General features: G+C 40.5%; 1 protein-coding gene across 1 annotated transcript in view; it reads left to right on the top strand.

Annotated features, from left to right (window-relative positions):
• Blmh (bleomycin hydrolase) overlaps window positions 1-13,318 on the top strand; it is a 40,096-nt gene extending 26,778 nt beyond the window's left edge. Inside the window, exon 12 of the mRNA XM_047547498.1 lies at window positions 12,269-13,318. Coding sequence (XP_047403454.1) covers window positions 12,269-12,420 — 152 coding nt within the window. The 3' untranslated portion in view covers window positions 12,421-13,318. The remainder of the gene's footprint in view (window positions 1-12,268) is intronic.
• Window positions 13,319-18,415: the final 5,097 nt, after the last annotated feature.

An 18,415-nucleotide genomic window follows, 5' to 3' on the forward strand; every position in this document is an offset into this window, starting at 1 on the left:
CTACTATCGTGTATGCGTCATGCACTTCTGCTGTGTACTGGTAGTGTTTTATAGCCAGCTCATTCTCAGAGTCCATATTTCTTACTCTTAGGGGATTCTCTCTGGGAAAGCCACATTAACCACAGTTTACTAGACTAATTAGAAGATAGGAGGAAATGTGTAGGGAAACCAGAGAAGTGAGATCCACAGACACTTATAAACTCCAGTATGAATCTTACCCAATAGAAATCAGGCAGACATTTTCTTTAAAAGAGAAGGAATTTTTTAAAAAATTAGAGATCTTGGCTACTCTTTACTGTTTTCCCCTCTGTGTTTAGCATAGTGATTTTCCAACCATGTTTAGATTCCTGGGATTTCAAGGGCAAAAGGTGGAGGAGAGTGTGTGGAAGGTTTGGAAGTGCGCAGTTGCAGTTTCTGTTGCTCATGTTTGAACTGCTGTCTTAAAAGAGTCTGTTAGCCTGAGTTGTGAACTTGACAGGACTTTATGCTGATTGAGCAGCACAGCACTGATATAATGGCCAAAATCCAAAGGTCATTTAATCTGTCATTCCAAATCTTTTCATCTCCACATGAAAATGATCATTGGTAGATTTTGGCTAACTGTCCCTGGTAGCTGCTATGAAACTCAGCAACTCAGTGTTTATATAAACAAATATAAGTGCTGTTCATGCATTTCTCTTCAGCATCACCAAAGAGTTACATGTCTCCCTTCTGTGATTTCTGTAATTGTTCTGTTATTATAAGGGCACTTATTAAATCGACTATTATGAATTAGAATGCAGTGTTTAAAAAATTTTTTTAGTTGTAAGCGGACACAATATCTTTATTGTGTCTTTATTAATGTATTTGTTTTTATGTGGTCCTGAGGATCAAACCCAGTGCCTCACATGTGTGAGCCAAAGGCTGTGTCACTGAGCCACAACCCCAACCCAGTGTGCAGCATTTTAAAAAGTGTGATTTCTTATAAGGTGAATTTCATTTTAAGACAAGTACATATTGGTATATCAGGTAGAGAGGCATTTTAAACCTCAACAAAGGTAGCAAAAAAAAAAATTAAAAATAACTCATAATTTAGTGATATCTGTAAATTGGGGGTAATTAAGAAATGAAAAATGAATTCTTATCTTAAATTGGAAAGATTTGATTACTTGTAGTAAATGTAAGATACTAGGGAAAGTTATTTTTCTCTTGCTTCAGATGAACCTCTATAGCTCCTGTCCCATCTCTGGTCTCATTTGGTATCTACAGTTGGGGTTGTTATATAGGTGAGCATCTAGGAAAAGGACTGAAGTTTTGACTTGTTTAGAGGAGCCTGGATCTGTCTAGTTACTTTGTTGATATTTTCTATCTATAACAGTCATTGGATTATAGATAGTAGTGATACCCATTTAAGAAAAGATAAATACTTATAAAGTCAGGAAAGTGCTCTGTGTTTTTTGTAGTATGAGTTACTGTCAAGTTACTCTTATTCTGAATCTAAATACTTGTTCTTAGAATTCTGAGCTACTTTGTTGATTTTCTCTTTAACTACACTGTTTGTTTGTTTGTTTGTTTGTTTGTTTGTTACTGGGGAGTGAACCCAGGGGCACTTAACCACTGAGCTGAATCCCCAACCCTGTTTTGTATTTTCTTTAGAGACAGGATCTCTCCCTGAGTTGCTTAGCGCCTCTCTTTCGCTGAGGCTGGCTTTGAACTCAGGATCCTCTTGCCTCAGTCTCCTGAGCCATTGGAATTACAGGCCTGTACCACTCCACCCAGCCTTTTTATTTTTTATTTTGAGATGGAGTGTGGCTAAATGGTTTGGGTCTCACTAAATTACTGAGGCTGACCTTGAACTGGGCAATCTCCTGGCTTAGCTTCCCAAGTCACTGGGATTACAGACCTGCACCACCACGCCTAGCTTATCTATACTTCTCTACTCCTGCTCAGTGCAAGTTTTGCTTCTCCTGACTTAATTATTCCATTATTCTGTTTAGAGAACTGGGGTCTTGACACTATACTCTGTTTATAAGCCTTCCTAGTGAAATGTGCACTGATCTAGTAAAGATTAAATTAATTTTGTTGTTGTTGTTCTCAAATAACTGAAATACCTGAGATTATACAGAGCAAAGCATTTCAGTAGAGAGCCAAAAGATAAAAAGTTGAACTGAGGATGGGGGTAGAGATAGTCCTTTCAAAGCCAAAATAAATTTTTCTCATGTATTTCTTGGTAATGTTCTTTCTGACTTAACAGGAAGGAAGGAAAGAAAACATGATCTAAGTTAATTGGCACACTTAGCCTGACCTTCGGAGAGTGCCTAGTATGTTATTCTGTTGGTGATGTTTGTTTTCCCCAGTGGGGCCCTCCTGTCTGTCATCCTGGTGGGCATTGCCTGGCACAGCTGAGGCAGGACTCTGTTTGTCCTCTGTTAGGAGACAGGACAACCTTAAGCAGCATGCTGGGATTTTATTTCTGTAGATAACATTGTTAACAGTTCGTTACTGTGCTCTTTGGGGCTTCTGCCTGTTAAGATTGATATTTCTGGAAAAAAGCAATGTTGATAATACAAGCTAGAGATAAATGGAGCAGAGATACCTGGACAAGTTGTCCTTGCCCTCTACCCAGTCCTGACTTGGTCTTCCCATTGGTCATGTTTATGGCCTTTCCTTATGTAAGTTAAATAACCCGTTTCACAAAATGGACAGAGGTTCTTCTGAACAAGAAGGACATTAAAGGAGAAATTAGTTCTTGCCTTGCTGTACCATTTGGGTTAATTTATGTTGGTAAATTAGAATACTCATAGCCCTCTGTACTGACAATTGAATGCATATTGAGTAGGTTACATAGTAAGGATTTGTTTTCTCACCTACTTGATACTCAACTGTGCATTCTGCACCTTACTTATGGGTCTTATCAGAGATGGATTTCATAGTCAGTTGAGGGAACAGACCTTGGGATTTATTTTTTATTTGCATTATCTTTCATTTTAAAAAGTTGATGTAGGCCAGGCATGGTCATGCACACCTGTAATTCTAGCCACTTGGGAGGCTGAGGCAGGAAGATCAAAAGTTGGAAGCCAGCCCTGGCAACTTAGTAAGGCCCTGTCTCAGAATAAAAAATAAGACAGGTTAGGAATGTGACCTAGTGGTAAGCACCCCTGGGTTCAGTCCCTAATACCATAAAAAAAGAAAAAGTTGAATATTTGTAAAACATCTAAGAATTTAAATTAGAAGAAATAATCATTGATTTTTCTCATCCTTAGTCAGAAATTCATCTGAGAAGAATCTTTAGCCAAAATGATCTGCAGGTTCCCTAGCTAATCAGTGGTAGAGCCAGAATTATAAGTCAGATAATATGACACCAGAGCCAGTTTTTTTAATTACCAAACTGTGCTTTCTTTCACCTTATCTGTTCAGGTCACCTCTAGTTCACTCTTGATCATTGGGGATGAGAAATGCTAAGGGGACATAAAACTCTGTAAAGGGTCAGGGGATGATCATATGATGATCTGATGTTGGGAGAAAAGGCCCATAGTGCAGCATTCACGACTGAGAATCTAAATTAGGGGCAGAGCATCTTGTGAAGGTCTATGTCCAACATTATTTGCTCTTTATGAGTTGGGCAACTAAGAAACTGTATGGAGCCACCCAGGATCACCCCAGTTTTGTCCATGCTCCTTTTTAACAAAGTTTTTTGGTGTTTCTTAACTTTCTGTCATGGACAGTTTCAAACATATTTAAAGTAAACTGAAGAGTATTAAGGAACCCACCTCATTTCCCTGTCACCCAGCTTTGGTAGTTAACCAGCATTCTACCACAACATATGTCAAACTTTTGTTCATAGTTAATAAAATTAAATTTTTGGTGATCTCCCTAATGACCAGTTTTATTATGAAACTTTTTTCTTTGGGGATTGGTTTAGTAGTCCTGAGATTATATTCTGTTGTGATCCTTATACAGCAGAATCTGAGTGTGGAATTCTTAATTTTTATTCGGTCTAGTTTCTCAATATGGTGAGTAATAGAACTTTTAAGTGAGAGTAATGTGGTAGTATTTCTACCTCTGTAATGTTCATTAAAGGGAAATCTTTATCTTTTTAAAATTCTGTCTTAGTTTTCATTTGGAACCAAAATGAGTTTTCATTATCAAATTGTTTTTATGGACTAAGAATGTATTTCAGTGGTAGAACACTTCCGCAGCATGCTCAAGGACCTAGTTTCCATCCTCTACACTACAAAAACACATTACTTTTGTGTCTTTCAGATGCTCAGACATTTGAAATTATTTCTAATCCACATTTTTCATCTTTTCTCATAAATGTGTGTCTCTGTTCCTGATTTCATTTTAGCAAAATTTCTAGACTCCCTCCTAAAAAGGAATCCCTTGATGATTTCACTTAGAGACTTTGGCATGTTAGATATTATTCTAGAAAGAAACTTATGTAGCCAATTCAGATTATATCTGGAAAAACCAACATTATGACTTTTAATTGCCTCACCAAACTACTACTTGTGAGTTATGGAGACAGTTAATGTTTAATTTTTGATATAGATCCTGAATAGTAGTTTAACCTTACAGTTTCACATTTCTCTACTAGTAACATGGATAGTTGCTGTTTTATTATGAAGTCCTACATTTTATCTCTTTGTAACCATCAAACGTGTAAAAGCATTTTCAGACTGTAGGCTGTCACACAAATCTTCCCCCCCCCCTTTTTTCCATACTAGGGATTGAACCCAGGGGTACCTTACCAATGAGCTACAACCCTAGCCTTTTTTATTTTTTATTTAGAGACAGAATTTCACTAAGTTGCCCAGGCTGACCTCAAACTTGTGATTGTCCTGCCCCATCCTTCCTGAGTCACTGGGATTACAGTCATGCATCATCTTTTGTCACACAGATCCAAAAAGTTAAATGAATATTCTTTATTTCTGTTAGAGGTACTCAAGACATACATTATATGGCATCTTACTTTATAAGAAGATAAAGTTTGCTAATGTATTTGTATTTATTTCTCTGCATGGCATCAATGTAATCAAGATATGAATATAAGTGGTTATATCCGTGCTTTATGTGAGGAGACTGAAATATTGAGAAGTTTTGGCTTATTTAGGTTGTGGAGGGTCAGTCATCGAATTAGAATTCAGAACTTGCAGCACCCTTCAAAGTGTATATGACTTGCCAGGTGCAGTTTTGTAAGCCTATAATCCCAGTGATTCCAGAGGCTAAGGCAGGAGGTTCACGAATTTGAGATCAGTCTGGACAACTTAGCAAGACTCTGTTTCAAAATAAAATTTTTTAAAAGGACTGGGGATGTAGCTCAATGGTAGAGCACCCTTGGATTGAATCCTGAGTATCCCTGTCCTCAACACACACACACACGCGTGCACACGTGTGTGTGTATATATGACATATGAAAGACAATCATTTACCGATCTGCTTGAGGTTCACTTCTGGATTTCTAGGGCAAGTAATATAAATTATAGGCAATGTTGAGCTGAACTTGCTGAAATAAGAGTAATTGTATGAACTGAAAACAGATTTCTAATTTCCTGGAAATGAGCAGTATACAGATTTGTTACATTACCTTGGAGGGTTTTCATGTCTCTCCAGACTTGGGGAAAGTACTACTACCCTCAAACCTGGATAACTGAGTTCTTTGAGATGGACTTTTCATCATCCATCTTTATTAACCAAATAGCCTACATGCCTCAGGCTAAAAAAATAGTACCTGTGAGTGGGAATGCATCCCTGCTATCCCATATTGGCTATATAACTTTGGTCATGGTATTTAATCTATCTGAGCCTCCGCTTCCTCATCTATAAAACAGGGATGATGATTTTATCTACCTCAGAGAGTTGTGGTGAGAATCATGCCAGGCACACACAAGAACTCAAAAATATTAGCTATCACTGACTGCTTTTGTTGTTACTATTAGCCATAGGCTAATGAAAGCAAGAAAACAAGAACATCAGGCCCCCTCACCTTTCCTTTCTCGAGGAAGGCTTTCTAACTTGTCCCATGGTTCCAGCTTCAGATCTCTAGGAGTCAGACACCAGTGTGACTGTTGTGCTATATCACCAGTTACTGGATGCCTACCCTGTAGTGTGTTCTTAGTTTCGTGAGAGAAAGCGGTAGAGGTGAATAAACCTGGTGCTGAGGAAAAACCATTAGCAGTAGCATCAGCTCATTTTTATTGATGGGATGCAGGGAAGCGTGCACAGGCTATGGTGGAATGAATGTCTCTGACCATCAAAGGAGTTTATACTTAATCCCCTGGGACATGGGAGGGAAATTTGAAGAGGGCCGTGATGTGACAGAAGTAGCATTCATGGTGTGCTCCTCAGACTGTAAGATATAGGATAAATAGACCGAGAAAAGCAAAGAAGAGGATGATTTCTCCAAGAAGGCAGTTGAAAGAGAAAGAACCAGGGAGGGCCCTCAGTGGGGAGAAAAGTAGAAAGACATTGAAGCTAAGATTTTTGGAAAGGGTGAGGGAGAGAGCACCTCAGAAACCAGGGGACTTGGTGGTGTCAGTGAAAATGTGGTGAGTGGTGGGGCAGACAGAAAGTGAGTCGAGGGAAAAGGCTTTGGGATGGATTAGAAAGTGGTTTTGGAAGCTTTAGGAGGAATGGGGGTGCAAGCCCACATCCTGTGATGCCACATCAACAGCATTTTAGTACTAAATTCCTTCAAGTGTCAGGTAAAAGAGGAGCAGGGGAAGTTGAGAAGGGGACCATCGAAGCTGTAAATCTTGACATATATGTGAAACAAACAGCAGGCGTAGGTGTAGAGTGACAGGGGATGAACTGCAGGGAGAAGGTAAGTGACTGGAACCTATGGGTTCTTCAAGGCAAATCAACTTTAGGCTAGGGCTTCCTGGTAGGGCTGTGGCATTTTTGGAAAAGGGTGAGGGAAGGCCAGCCAGGAAGATGATAGCAGAGAAGGGCAGCCTTGGCATTTGGAGCATGCTTTGGATAGACCAGAGAAATGAGGCCAAGAAATGATGTGGCCTGCCATTATGGAGCTTTTGAGTAATGGCCAAAAAGCAGGCTTTGCCTGAGACAAATAGAAGTAATGATAGTGTGGGGGTCTGAGAGAATTAATTGAGTCTCTGTGGAAAAACAGACCCTTGAATGACATCTGAATTTGTGCTTTCCTCTCCCCATCCAATGTCAAGGAGCTTGGCTAAGTCGTGTGAATTCTCAGATTTGTCCAGCTCATGCTCACTGTCCAGAGAAAGAGGAAATCAGCCTGGGGGTGAATAGGCTTTTGCTGGGCCCCCTTAGTAGGGGGCACTTCTCAGGATGGGTATACTTCTGCTGATTGAACTTTGTTGTGGATGATTTTTAAAAATGCAAACTGCAGACCAAATAGCCCTTTTTCCCTACTGCATTTTCCACTCCGTGTTTTTCTTGATGTCTTTACCAGGCAGATAGTACCTTTTCTAGCCTTTGTTTCTGAGAGGGGCCACCAGTAATATCCGGCTCTATAGATATCTCTTCTTTTATCAGCAAAAGGTTCGTGAACATTAATGTGTCCTCACCCCAGAGCCAGACTTCTGTGTTTACTCTGGAGGAAGAAACCTCCTCCCAGATCGCTGTCCAAATGGCAGTCGTGATTGAAAGTGGTTGTTTTGGTTCCCTTCTTCTAGCCATCCTGTTATCCACCCTTCTGAATGCATGCACTTAAAACACATGGCATCTCTGATTTAAAGACCAGATACCTATAAACAGACTCTACAGAAGCTGGGTTCCTATTTTGTGATTTTTTTTGCAAATCAGGTTGGTTCCAAACAGGTGCCTAAGCTAGATTAAATTCTGTCACCACAGCCATAACTACCTGCAAGGTTGAGGGCTCTGTTGGAGGAAGCTGAGCCCTGTAGAAAAGACTCTAAATTGGAAATTATGACCTGGGTTGATGTGGACTTCGCTTACTGGCTGTGTGATTTTAGACAACTAAAACTCACTCTGCCTGCCTCAGAGTATTGTTGTGAGGATCAAATCAAAGCAAGAGTGGTGTATGTGACATTGCATCGTAAGGTGAAAGTGCCCCACAGGATTTTTTTTTTTTTCTTTTTTAATGTGTATGTTTTTTATTTTGTTTACAGAAGCATAATTATTTAATAGATAATACAATTACATTATTCTAAAATCAAAAAACATATAGAGGGGAGTCTTTTTTTTTTTTTTTTCATCTCTGTCACTCTCCATTTCATTCCCCCTCCTCTTCTTTAAGGTTACCATTTCTGATGTATCTTTCCTTTTTTTTTTTAAGTGTAAATATATTTTTAACTCTGTTATTGCTTTCTTTTCTTCCACGGTGGTAGCATACTTTGTACCCTGCTCTGCATTTTTTTCTCACTTCATTTAACAGTATGTCTTGGAGACATCTCCTTATCAGTCTATTTCCACATCGATATGTTTCACTTTCTTCCATTGTCTGGATATACCATTGTTTATTTAATCAGTTCCCTTAATATTGGAACATGGGTTGTTTCTGGTCTTGTATTATTACAAACAATGTTGCAGGGAGTTAAAATGTGTACAATGGTTAAACACTGTTTGGCCCATTTAAAGGCTGAGTAAATACAGCTGTTATTGCACATAGATACATATTGTGTGCATGCAAGAACTCTGTATCTATAGAATACTGTCCTAGAAACGGCATCGACTTATTGAAGAGGGCAAATACATTGTGATTTTTCTAGATAATGCCAAATTGCATTCCATGGGGGCTGTGTCATTTTGCACATTTGTAACATACTTTATACAAATTTAAGGTTTTAGGGCATGTTTCACACACTGAGTACCCAAGAGAAGTGATTAATAGATTTTTACTATTTAATTTACTATTGAAATTGAATATTTTATTTACTATTGAAATTGTCTGTGTTCATACTTGGGGACTGGACAATGCCAAGGCCTTAGTGAGCCTATGGGGTTTTTGAGACTATGTTTCACCAGTCATTGTGGCATATGCCTGTATTCTCAGTAACTTAGGAGGCTGAGACAAGAGGATCAGTTTGAAATCAGCTTTGGCAACTTAATGAGACCCTGTCTCAAAATAAAATAAAAAGGGCCGGGAGTGTGGCTCAGTGGTAGAGGGCTCTGGGTTTGGTCCCCAGGAACCCCCACCACCACTGCAAAAGAGAAAAAAAAAAAAAAAAAAAGACTTTCTCATGATTTTTTACCACTTTTTTTTCTTGTATTTATATTTTTATAATAATAGTAGAAAAAAGTTGTAAGCATAAAAATCAAAGTTATAAACCGAAAAGAAAGATTGATAAATATCACTTCATAAAAACAATAATCCTTAGTAGGCTAGAAAATGTAAACTAAATTAGAAGGCAGATTACATAGTAGGAAAAAGTGTTTAGCCAATATATATGTATAGTGTGCTGTTACTGATCACTATGAAAAAAGCAATCAGAATGACCACCAGCACCCTGCTGTTCTTCCACAGCATTCCTGGGTTTCAGACACACTGATCCTAATCTTCTCAGTCAAACTCGGAGACGCACAGTGTCAATAGTTATAGCAGCCACAGTCCATTATCTACTCAGGGTGCAATTACTTGGCAGCCACCTAGACTGTGAGGTTTTTGTGGACCCCCAAAGAACTCATATCCTGAAGAGAGACACTAATCAAGGCAGGTCCTCTTGGCAGGGACATTAAAAGGGTGGACTACAAATGATAGGAGTTTTAATTTGTGAGGACTTAATCTGATCTGCTTTGGAACAAGATAGTGTAGATGTACTTATTGTCCATTTTCTCTGGGCATTCTTGAAGATTCATTTGATTGTATGATGATAGTATTGTTCTAAAGACACAGAACTTTATTGCATGAATCTGCCTGTCTCTTACCTGCGTCACTACGCAGAGCTACTCTTAAGATGTGTTTAGCCTGCAGTGCAGTAAGGGGAGGGATGGCCAGTGTGTCAAATGGTGTAGTGTTGCACATCCTGGTCTCCTGCTCACTCACACAGCTCCTTTTAAAAAGGCAGATGCTGAGTTTCTGAGGAAGCCTGCACTTAGAATGCAGCAAAAAGTACAGATTGGCCCTTCATCTAACAAAGTGTTGGTTGCTGCAACTTCCTGGCACTGATAGAGGTGATGTTAAGATCCTGACTGACTGACCTAAGCAAAGCCAGGGATTTTGGGTGTATAATCAGGATAAGCCAGAAGCAGCACAGACTAGAGCATTGGTCTGTGCTCTATTTCCCATATCATCTGTTGAGGGAAAGAGCACTGGATAAGGAGGCTGCTCCACAGGGGCAAGGATGAGACTTAATGAGACTTAGAGCCTTGAGCAGTTTTTCTTTTTCTTTTCTCTGTTGAGGTACTTGGAATGGAAACCGGGGGCCTCACACTGGCTTGGCAAGCGCTTTGCCACTGAGCTGCATCCCAACCCCCAGGCCTCTTGAGCACTTCTTTAGGGCATTTTCTCTTAAGGGTAATACATTGTGCTACATCAGGATAAGCTGACTTTTACTTCTGTCAGAGGTTTTCTTTTAAAAAAAAAAGTGGGGACTGGGGTTGTGGCTCAGTGGCAGAGTGCTCAGTTAGCATGTGTAAGGCCCTGGGTTCAATCCTCAGAACCACATAAAAATAAATAAAATAAAGGTATTGTGTCCATCTACAACAACAACAACAACAACAACAAAAATTAAAAAAAAAAAAAAATGAATTAGGAATTGGGCATAGATGACCTTACCAAAAGCAGTCTTCTTCAGGTCAAATAGTGTCCTCTGTCACTCTTATTTATTTAGCTCACAAACTTAGACTTACCATCATGTTGCCTTTCAACTATTTAAATCAGTTTTATGCTTAAGAGCAACAGTTCTCAGAAGTATGTTTTTGTTTAGAGAATATGATTTTTTTCTAAAAATTATATATATATTAATATTTTAATTATTTTTAAAAATGAGTATTTTTTATTCTTCAAATTTTGGGTATGGTAGATATCAATAGATATAACCCACATAAGTAAATTTTGGGGGTCCTTAATTTTAAGAGTATAAAAGGGTCTTGAGCCAAGAAGTTTGAGAACTGCTACGCTTCTCTTGGAAGTACCTGTCTTCTTTTCTCTTGGTCCTATGTAGTAGGAAATGAATAGCACAGACCCAGGATTATACAAATACTTTTGGAGAAAAAATATATATATTCTAATGGTTCTAAAGTGTCTGTTATAGAAAGGTGACAGATATAGGATAATGGTGGTGGTGGTGGTGGTGGTGACAACAGCAATGATTGCCAGCTCCTGTGAGTCCTTTGATGTGTGTGTACATGCAGTGCTTCTGTTGAAGTATGTATTTTGGGGGCTCTGTAATTCCCTCCGTAGCCCAGTGGCCCTGTCTTGTTTTCGATATATACACTTTAGTCTCGCATTAATTTTGCTCTTCATATTAGCAATGGCTTAGGCAAAGCATTTTTCTGATGTAAGTTTGTGGGAAGTATGTTCCTGAAGGGGACTTTGTGTTGTCCTAGTGGAACCTGAGATACAGGTTAATCTTCTAATGGGAAGAGCAGGTTGCTAGGATAGGTGCCTGATGATGGCACACTTTCTCTCAGCTGAGTTCTCAACCTGGGGGCTTAGTGCAGGGGAACCTCTGCACTGTGCTTCCCACTGGAGAGAGCCATCAATCCTGGCCCCTACTCAGGAGGGCAGGATGAACAAGTGTCTTGAGTCTTTTGGTACTGCCTGGTTCTCATAGCAGATTTCTTCCCAGAAAAGCAAGGACTGGTGATCGCTTAACTCACACAAGATCATCTGCAAAAGAATGGCTGCCTGGGGGAATGTGGCCCATTAGGGTGCCAGTAGCAGCTTGGCTGGTTGCTGTAGGAGTGTGTGATAAGAGCACAACAGGGATGAGAGGGCAGGCAGAGTAAGAGTGGGACTGATGTGCTGCCTTTCCGCCCTGGAGAGCCTCCTGTGGGAACAAGATGCATTTCCACCTGCCTGCCAGCCCACAGAGCAGCACTCACCATCAGCAAGGCAGCTGAGCAGCAAGTGTCACAGCCGTAGGTCCGAGGCCCCTCTCTGAATCTCATCTGTGTGACCTGGGCACATGATTTAGTTATCCTGAGCCCCTGGTTCTAATTAGTTAACAGCCATGGCTATTACGTGCTTCACAGAATTGCTAATGAGATTTAGATTAAACGAGGCTACAAGTGGGAAAGCTGAAAAACATATACAATATTTTGTAAAAGGTATCTTTATAGTACCAGTAGTGTTTTGCTTTTTGTCCCACTCTCTGGACTCATGAGCTTCTGTTCTCTTCTCCAGGTTACCTGTGCATGACCGACGAGTGGTTCTCTGAATATGTCTATGAGGTGGTGGTGGACAGGAAGCATGTCCCTGAAGAGGTGCTGGCTGTGCTAGAGCAGGAGCCCATCATCCTGCCGGCGTGGGACCCCATGGGGGCTTTGGCTGAGTGATACTGCCTTGGTTCTTTCCTCCTCCCTTGGGACCTGATGTAGCTGCAAAGGACAGATCCAGGGACTGAAGCCAAAGTTACACAGGTGACTGTGTATTCCCCCAGGACACAGTCAGACTCTTGGATTTCTAGTCTCCTCCAGGAACCTCTTCGGGAAGTGTGCTTTATGCTGAAACAAAATATTCATAAAGAAAAAAAAAGGGAAAGATCAGGTCATATTATCTACTCCTCATCTCCAACAGCTCAGGATCTCTTAGCATTTTAATCAGATGTAATTGTCTTAACTCTGTCAAAAAGGTCTTCGGTGGGGCTGGGATGTATAGCGCAGTGGCAGAGCGCTTGCTTAGCATGAGCCAGGCCCTGGGTTCAATCTCCAGTGCCAGAAGAAAAAAAAGCCTTCAGTGTCTGTTGTGATAGACAGGAGATCACTGAGGTGTGTGGAAAGAAAATGGACCTAATGCTCCTTTCTAGTATAGAGTCGGGGAGGGTCACCTAAGATTTGAACTCTCTAAACTGCATGCTGCCTCACAGATCACCGTCCTTCCTAGATGGCAGTCACTGAATTCAGTTTTTTCAAGGTAATTTCATGTGCCTCTTGTAGCTCAAGAATGGGAGGTTGATCAGATCCGACATGATTCCTTCCTGTTGTTCTGAACTGTGGGGGTACAGCTCTGCTTGAGTTAGGTTAACCAGAGGCCTGGAGAAAGTGGGTGGGAGAACCACCAGTACCTGTCATGATCTCAGCTCTCATCATTAGGGGGAGCTCCAGCCAACTGGTTTAGCCTCTGCCTCTGAGTTGGGGATTGGGTGGCAGGAAAAGGTGATATTCATTCTCTCTGACAACTAGATGGTGCTGAGAAGCTTTTGAATAAAACTCTTTGCTAAATGAGAGTAAGTTGGCTTATTTGCTCTAAGAGTGTTTATTTAGGTGTTTATGTTCTTAAAGTGAAAAAACAGGAAGTGTTCCCTGTTTCAGTTCTTCTTCAGGATATTTGCTCCTTCAAGCCTATGCCCATGCCTGATCCTCACTGGCTTCTACAAAGGGCTTCCCCTTTGTCCAGATCTGGGGTCCCTACAGAGGGGTGAAGTGAGGCTCTCTTGGGCCCAGCCTTAGAGTGGACTAGAGGGCTATTGAGTCTAGCTTTCATTTCACTGAAACCAAATGAGCAGAACCCTCGGGTCAGGGTTTCCATCAGTACCTGAGCCTCCTACTATTCTGGTCCCCAGGAGTCTTCCCAGGTTTAACAAAGGATATTGTTTGGCATAGCGCTTTCTGAGATAAAATTAGATAGAAACTCAAGGACAGTTTCAGAAGAAGAAAAAAAAAAAAAAAACCTGAGTCCGCCCCATCAAAAGGACAAAAGGGAAATGATCCAATATGGAAGGTTGAAAATCCATCAAAAAGGGGATGTGGCTCAGTGGTAGAGCTCTTGTCTGGCATGCGCAAGGCCATGGGTTCAGTCCCTTGTACAGGAGTAGGAGGTGGGGGAAAGCCAAGTATGATGGCACACACCTGTAATCCAGTGGTTCAGGAGGCTGAAGCAGGAAGACCGCAAGTTTGACGCTAGCCTCAACAATTTAACAAGATCCTGTCTCGAAATATAAAGGGCTGGGGATGCAGCTCAGTGGTAGAGCACTCCCAAGTTCAGTCCTTAGTTAGTACCACAAAAAAATGCATCAAAGAACATAAAGCAAAGAAAGTGATAAATATGTGGATCATTAAAAGAAGTGACTGTAGATAAGTCTTATAGGATTCAATAAATGATAAAACTAAAATACATGAAAATAGCAGATAGGGAGTGATTAGACTTAATACTGTAAGACCCTTAAGTAATTCAGGAAAATAAATGTTGATTAACTTTAGACTTTGATATGTTAATGTATATGCTAAAAATGTCTAAATTACTTAGAGATATGCAGAGGATAATAGCTTCCAAGCAAGAATAGGCAGAATGAGAAAATACAATTCTTCTAAAAGACAAATAAATTGGATTTTTAAAGGAAATGTAGCCATATGCTGATTACAAGAGACAAAGGCAACCTATGATACAAAAAAAAAAGGATGGAAAATATCTATCAGGCAGGTACTAAAATAAATCTGGTGAAGCGATAATAATAAGCCACAAAATCAGTGCCACTCTGAATAACCAAACAGACTGTCTAACTCCAGGGTATGTCACTTACATGAACTGTAATGTGCATGGCCTCCCTGGAGTTGTACAACTCAGTGGCCCTGGAAAGGCTTTGAAACAAAGCATTACTAGAGAGAATCACTCCATAATGGTTAAGTTTACTTGACTTTCTAGGAAAATGTAAAGATTCTAAATCAGTATACTCCTAATAACATAGTCTCCTAATAACATAGAAAAATAAGTAATCTAAATCATAATGGGAGATTTCAGTGTACTTCACAATTATCAATAACTCAACCAACCAAAAAATCAGATGAGTGTATAAAAGATTTAAGCATTTAATAAGCTTGATATAATGGACATGTAGAATTGCATCTAACAATTGCATATTTTTCTTTTTTTTTAATTTATTTTTATTGTAAACAAATGGGATACATGTTGTTTCTGTTTGTACATGGAGTAACAGCATACCATTTGCGTAATCATACATTTACATAGGGTAATGATGTTTGAATCATTCTGTTATTTTTTCCTCCCCCCACCCCTCCCACCCCTCTTTTCCCACTATACAGTCCCTCCTTCCTCCATTCTTGCACCCCTCCCACCCCCATTATGTGTCATCATCCGCTTATCAGTGAGATCATTCGTTCTTTGGATTTTTGAGATTGGCTTATCTCACTTAGCATAACAATTGCATATTCTTTTTGAGCACATGGGGAACTTTTTGAAAAATTGACCACACAGTAGATAGTAGAATTAACCTCAACAAATGTCAAAGGGTTATCATGTGCATCACACTCCAACCACCGTGCCAGTCAGGGGAGAAACCAGCATTAAAAAGCAGAGTGACTTCTGGCTCCAGGACCTCTTCTCTTCAGAGATGTATGTTACAGTTACGTTTGCAGTGAACCTACTGCTTGCTTAAGAAACAACAACATAAAAAAAAAAAAACAGTTATCTAGAGCTGGGTGTGGCGACATACGCTTGTAATCCCAGCATTTGGGGAGGCTGAGGCAGGAGAATTGCAAGTTCGAGACCAGCCTCAGCAACTTAGCAAGGCACTAAGCAACTTAGTGAGACCCTGTCTCAAAATTAAAAAACAGGCTGGGGTTGTGGCTCAGTGGTAGGATACTTGCCTAGCATGTGTGAGGCACTAGATTTTATTCTCAGCACCACATATAAATAAATGAATAAAATAAAGGTCCATCGACATCTAAAAAATTATTTTTTAAAAAATTTTAAAGTTAAAAAAATAAAGGAATGTGGCTTAGTTATTAAGTGCCCTAGGGTTTGATCCCAGGTAACAAACAAAAAAAGTTTAAAAGTTAACCCCTTGTTATGGTTTGGATATGAGATGTTCCCCAAAGCTCCTATTAATACACGAATGTTCAGAGGTAAAATTGTTAGATTACAGGAGCTGGAACCTAATCAGTCCATCCTATTTTGAATGGACTGACTGGGAGGATGTAGGAAGTGGATCACTGGGCGTGTGCCCTGGTGCATCTGCCCTGTGGGTCTCTCTCTGGCTGTGCTTCCTGACCCACCATGAGCTGAGCAGCTTTCCTCTGCTGCTGCCTCACTTTGGCCCAGAGTAATGGAGTTGGTGTCTGTGAGCTGAGACCTCTGAAACTATGAACCCCAAATAAACTTTAACTCTTGTCAGTAAATGGGTTACAGCAACACTAAAGCTAAATAAAACACCTCTCTGTTTTTAGAAATTAACTCTTGGTGCTGGGCATGGTGGTGCCTGCCTTGTATTCCCAGCTACTCAGGAGGCTGAAGCAGGAGGATTGCAAGTTTGAAGCTAGCCTTGGCAATTTAGCAAGACCCCGTCTCAAAGTAAAAAATAAAGACTGGGAGTGTAGCTCAGTGGTAAAGCACCCCATGGGTTCAATTCTTAGTACAAAGAAAGAAATTAGAACAACAAAATAAACCTAGAGAAAGAAGGATGTGCAGAAATTAAACCCAGAATCATGAAAGCCAGAATTTGGTTCTTAAAAAAAAAAAGCTAATTAACAAAATTTGGCAAGACTGAGTGAGGAAAAAAATAAAAGGCAAACACAAGGATTGAAAAAGGCTGCTACCAAAGATGCTGCAGATATCAGAAAAATAGAAGACGTCGGGATGCGGCTCAGTGGTAGAGCACTTGCCTGGCATGCATGAGACTCTGGGTTTGCAGGAAAGAAAAGAAGATTCTTAAACTGTGTCAAAAGTGACAGCAAAGGGAATTTGTTTACAAGAGAAATCCACAATCTCATGAAAAACAGGAGAAGAGCCCACAATATTTGATTTACCAGAGCTGAGAAAGTTCCTGAGCCAGTGGTGAAGAAACCAGGGAAAAACAAGCTAATTTACATGGCGTAATCCACCAAAGCTAGGATGTGACAGCGCCAGATAGCATTACCTCTGGAATTGGGAGGAATAGGGTCACTTACAGGCTAAATGTCAGATTCCTCTGGGCTTCAGGCAGCTGGCTGACCACCCCTCCTCCACTCATCAGCCCATTAAAGACTTCTCTGGAGAGAGAGTTCATGATGTGGAGGTCAAGAGCAGAGGCAAGGGCGTAAGGACCACGACGGCAGTAAGTGAGCATTTACATCCTGAATGTCTGGCCATTTGGAGCTACTAGAACCATAACAGGCAAAAAATTAGAAGTCTCTGGGGAATCTTGAGGGGCCCAAGAGGAAAGAGGCTTAAAACAAAAACAAAAAACAACAACAAAAAAAGAATTTAATGGCCTAAAGAATTATTTTGTAAGTCTGATAAAACTCTAATAAGGATATGTTAAAAAAAAAAAAAAAAGATTGCATATAAATCTCACCCATAAACTTAGATGTAAAAGCCCTAAACTGAATCCAGCAACATATAAGAAGGTAATCTTTATAACCAAATACTTAATAGAAGTCATTTTGCAAAAAAAATTTGGGATCCAATAGGAACAAAGAAAGAATGGTGTGTGAAAGTATTCTCCCTTGAAGATAAAGGGCCAGGAGCTGAAGTTTTGCTGGAGAGCTGCATTGGAAGACCTTGCTGACGTGTGGGTGACAGGTGAGCTAGGAAATGGGAAAGCAGGGACTTGTCTCCCCTACAGCGTCACCAGTGGACAAAGTTGATGACTAACATTCAGAAGGTCTGGGTCAGCTCAGGCCTCCTCTTGAGATGTGTAGAGTCATGCTGAGCCTGTGTGTCCAGAAGCCAAGACCCGATAATGGGAGCCACCTTCAGGATGTGGTTATGGTCATCTGCTTCCAGTGGCCAGTCCTCAATGAGCTGCTTCATTCTAGCTTGTCGGCAGCACCCAGGGCCGTAGCTCTGGAGTCCCATTTCTCCTGCATGGTGCACCTGAGCGTCCATGCCAGCTATGACTGTGGTCAGGCATTGGTTAGGTTGCATTTTTTTTTTTTTTTCTTTAAGTAATTCCAGGTGAGGCCTCATATTTAGGACAACTTGTTCAGAACTTTTACAGCATCTCATAAAGAGGACTCTTCTTCCTGGTGGTCTAGGGTACAAATGGATTGAAACTGGTCAGGGATATTTTTGTTGTGTGTTGTTTCCCTCACCCGCACCCTGATTTCGAACTCCCAAGTCCTTTACACATTCCTGCAGAAGGAAAAGTGGAAAGCGGGTGAGGAGGAAATGCTTAATGCCTACCAGCTGCAGAACTTAGGACTAGGTTCATACGAAGGTGGGCAGCCCTCTGCACTCCTTTCTTGGTATCCACTAACGCTGCTTGCTCTTCCCCTTGTTCACTTCTCTAGGAAAACTGGTTCAGTAGCACAGCTTGATGTGGGTGGGGTGGACTCTGACAGTTGTTTTTTGGTTCGTTTTTGCAGTGCTGGGGATTGAACCCATGGCCTCACTCAT

The sequence above is a fragment of the Sciurus carolinensis genome, chromosome 3 (assembly GCF_902686445.1).
Source record: "Sciurus carolinensis chromosome 3, mSciCar1.2, whole genome shotgun sequence".
In the NCBI taxonomy this organism is placed as follows: domain Eukaryota; kingdom Metazoa; phylum Chordata; class Mammalia; order Rodentia; family Sciuridae; genus Sciurus; species Sciurus carolinensis.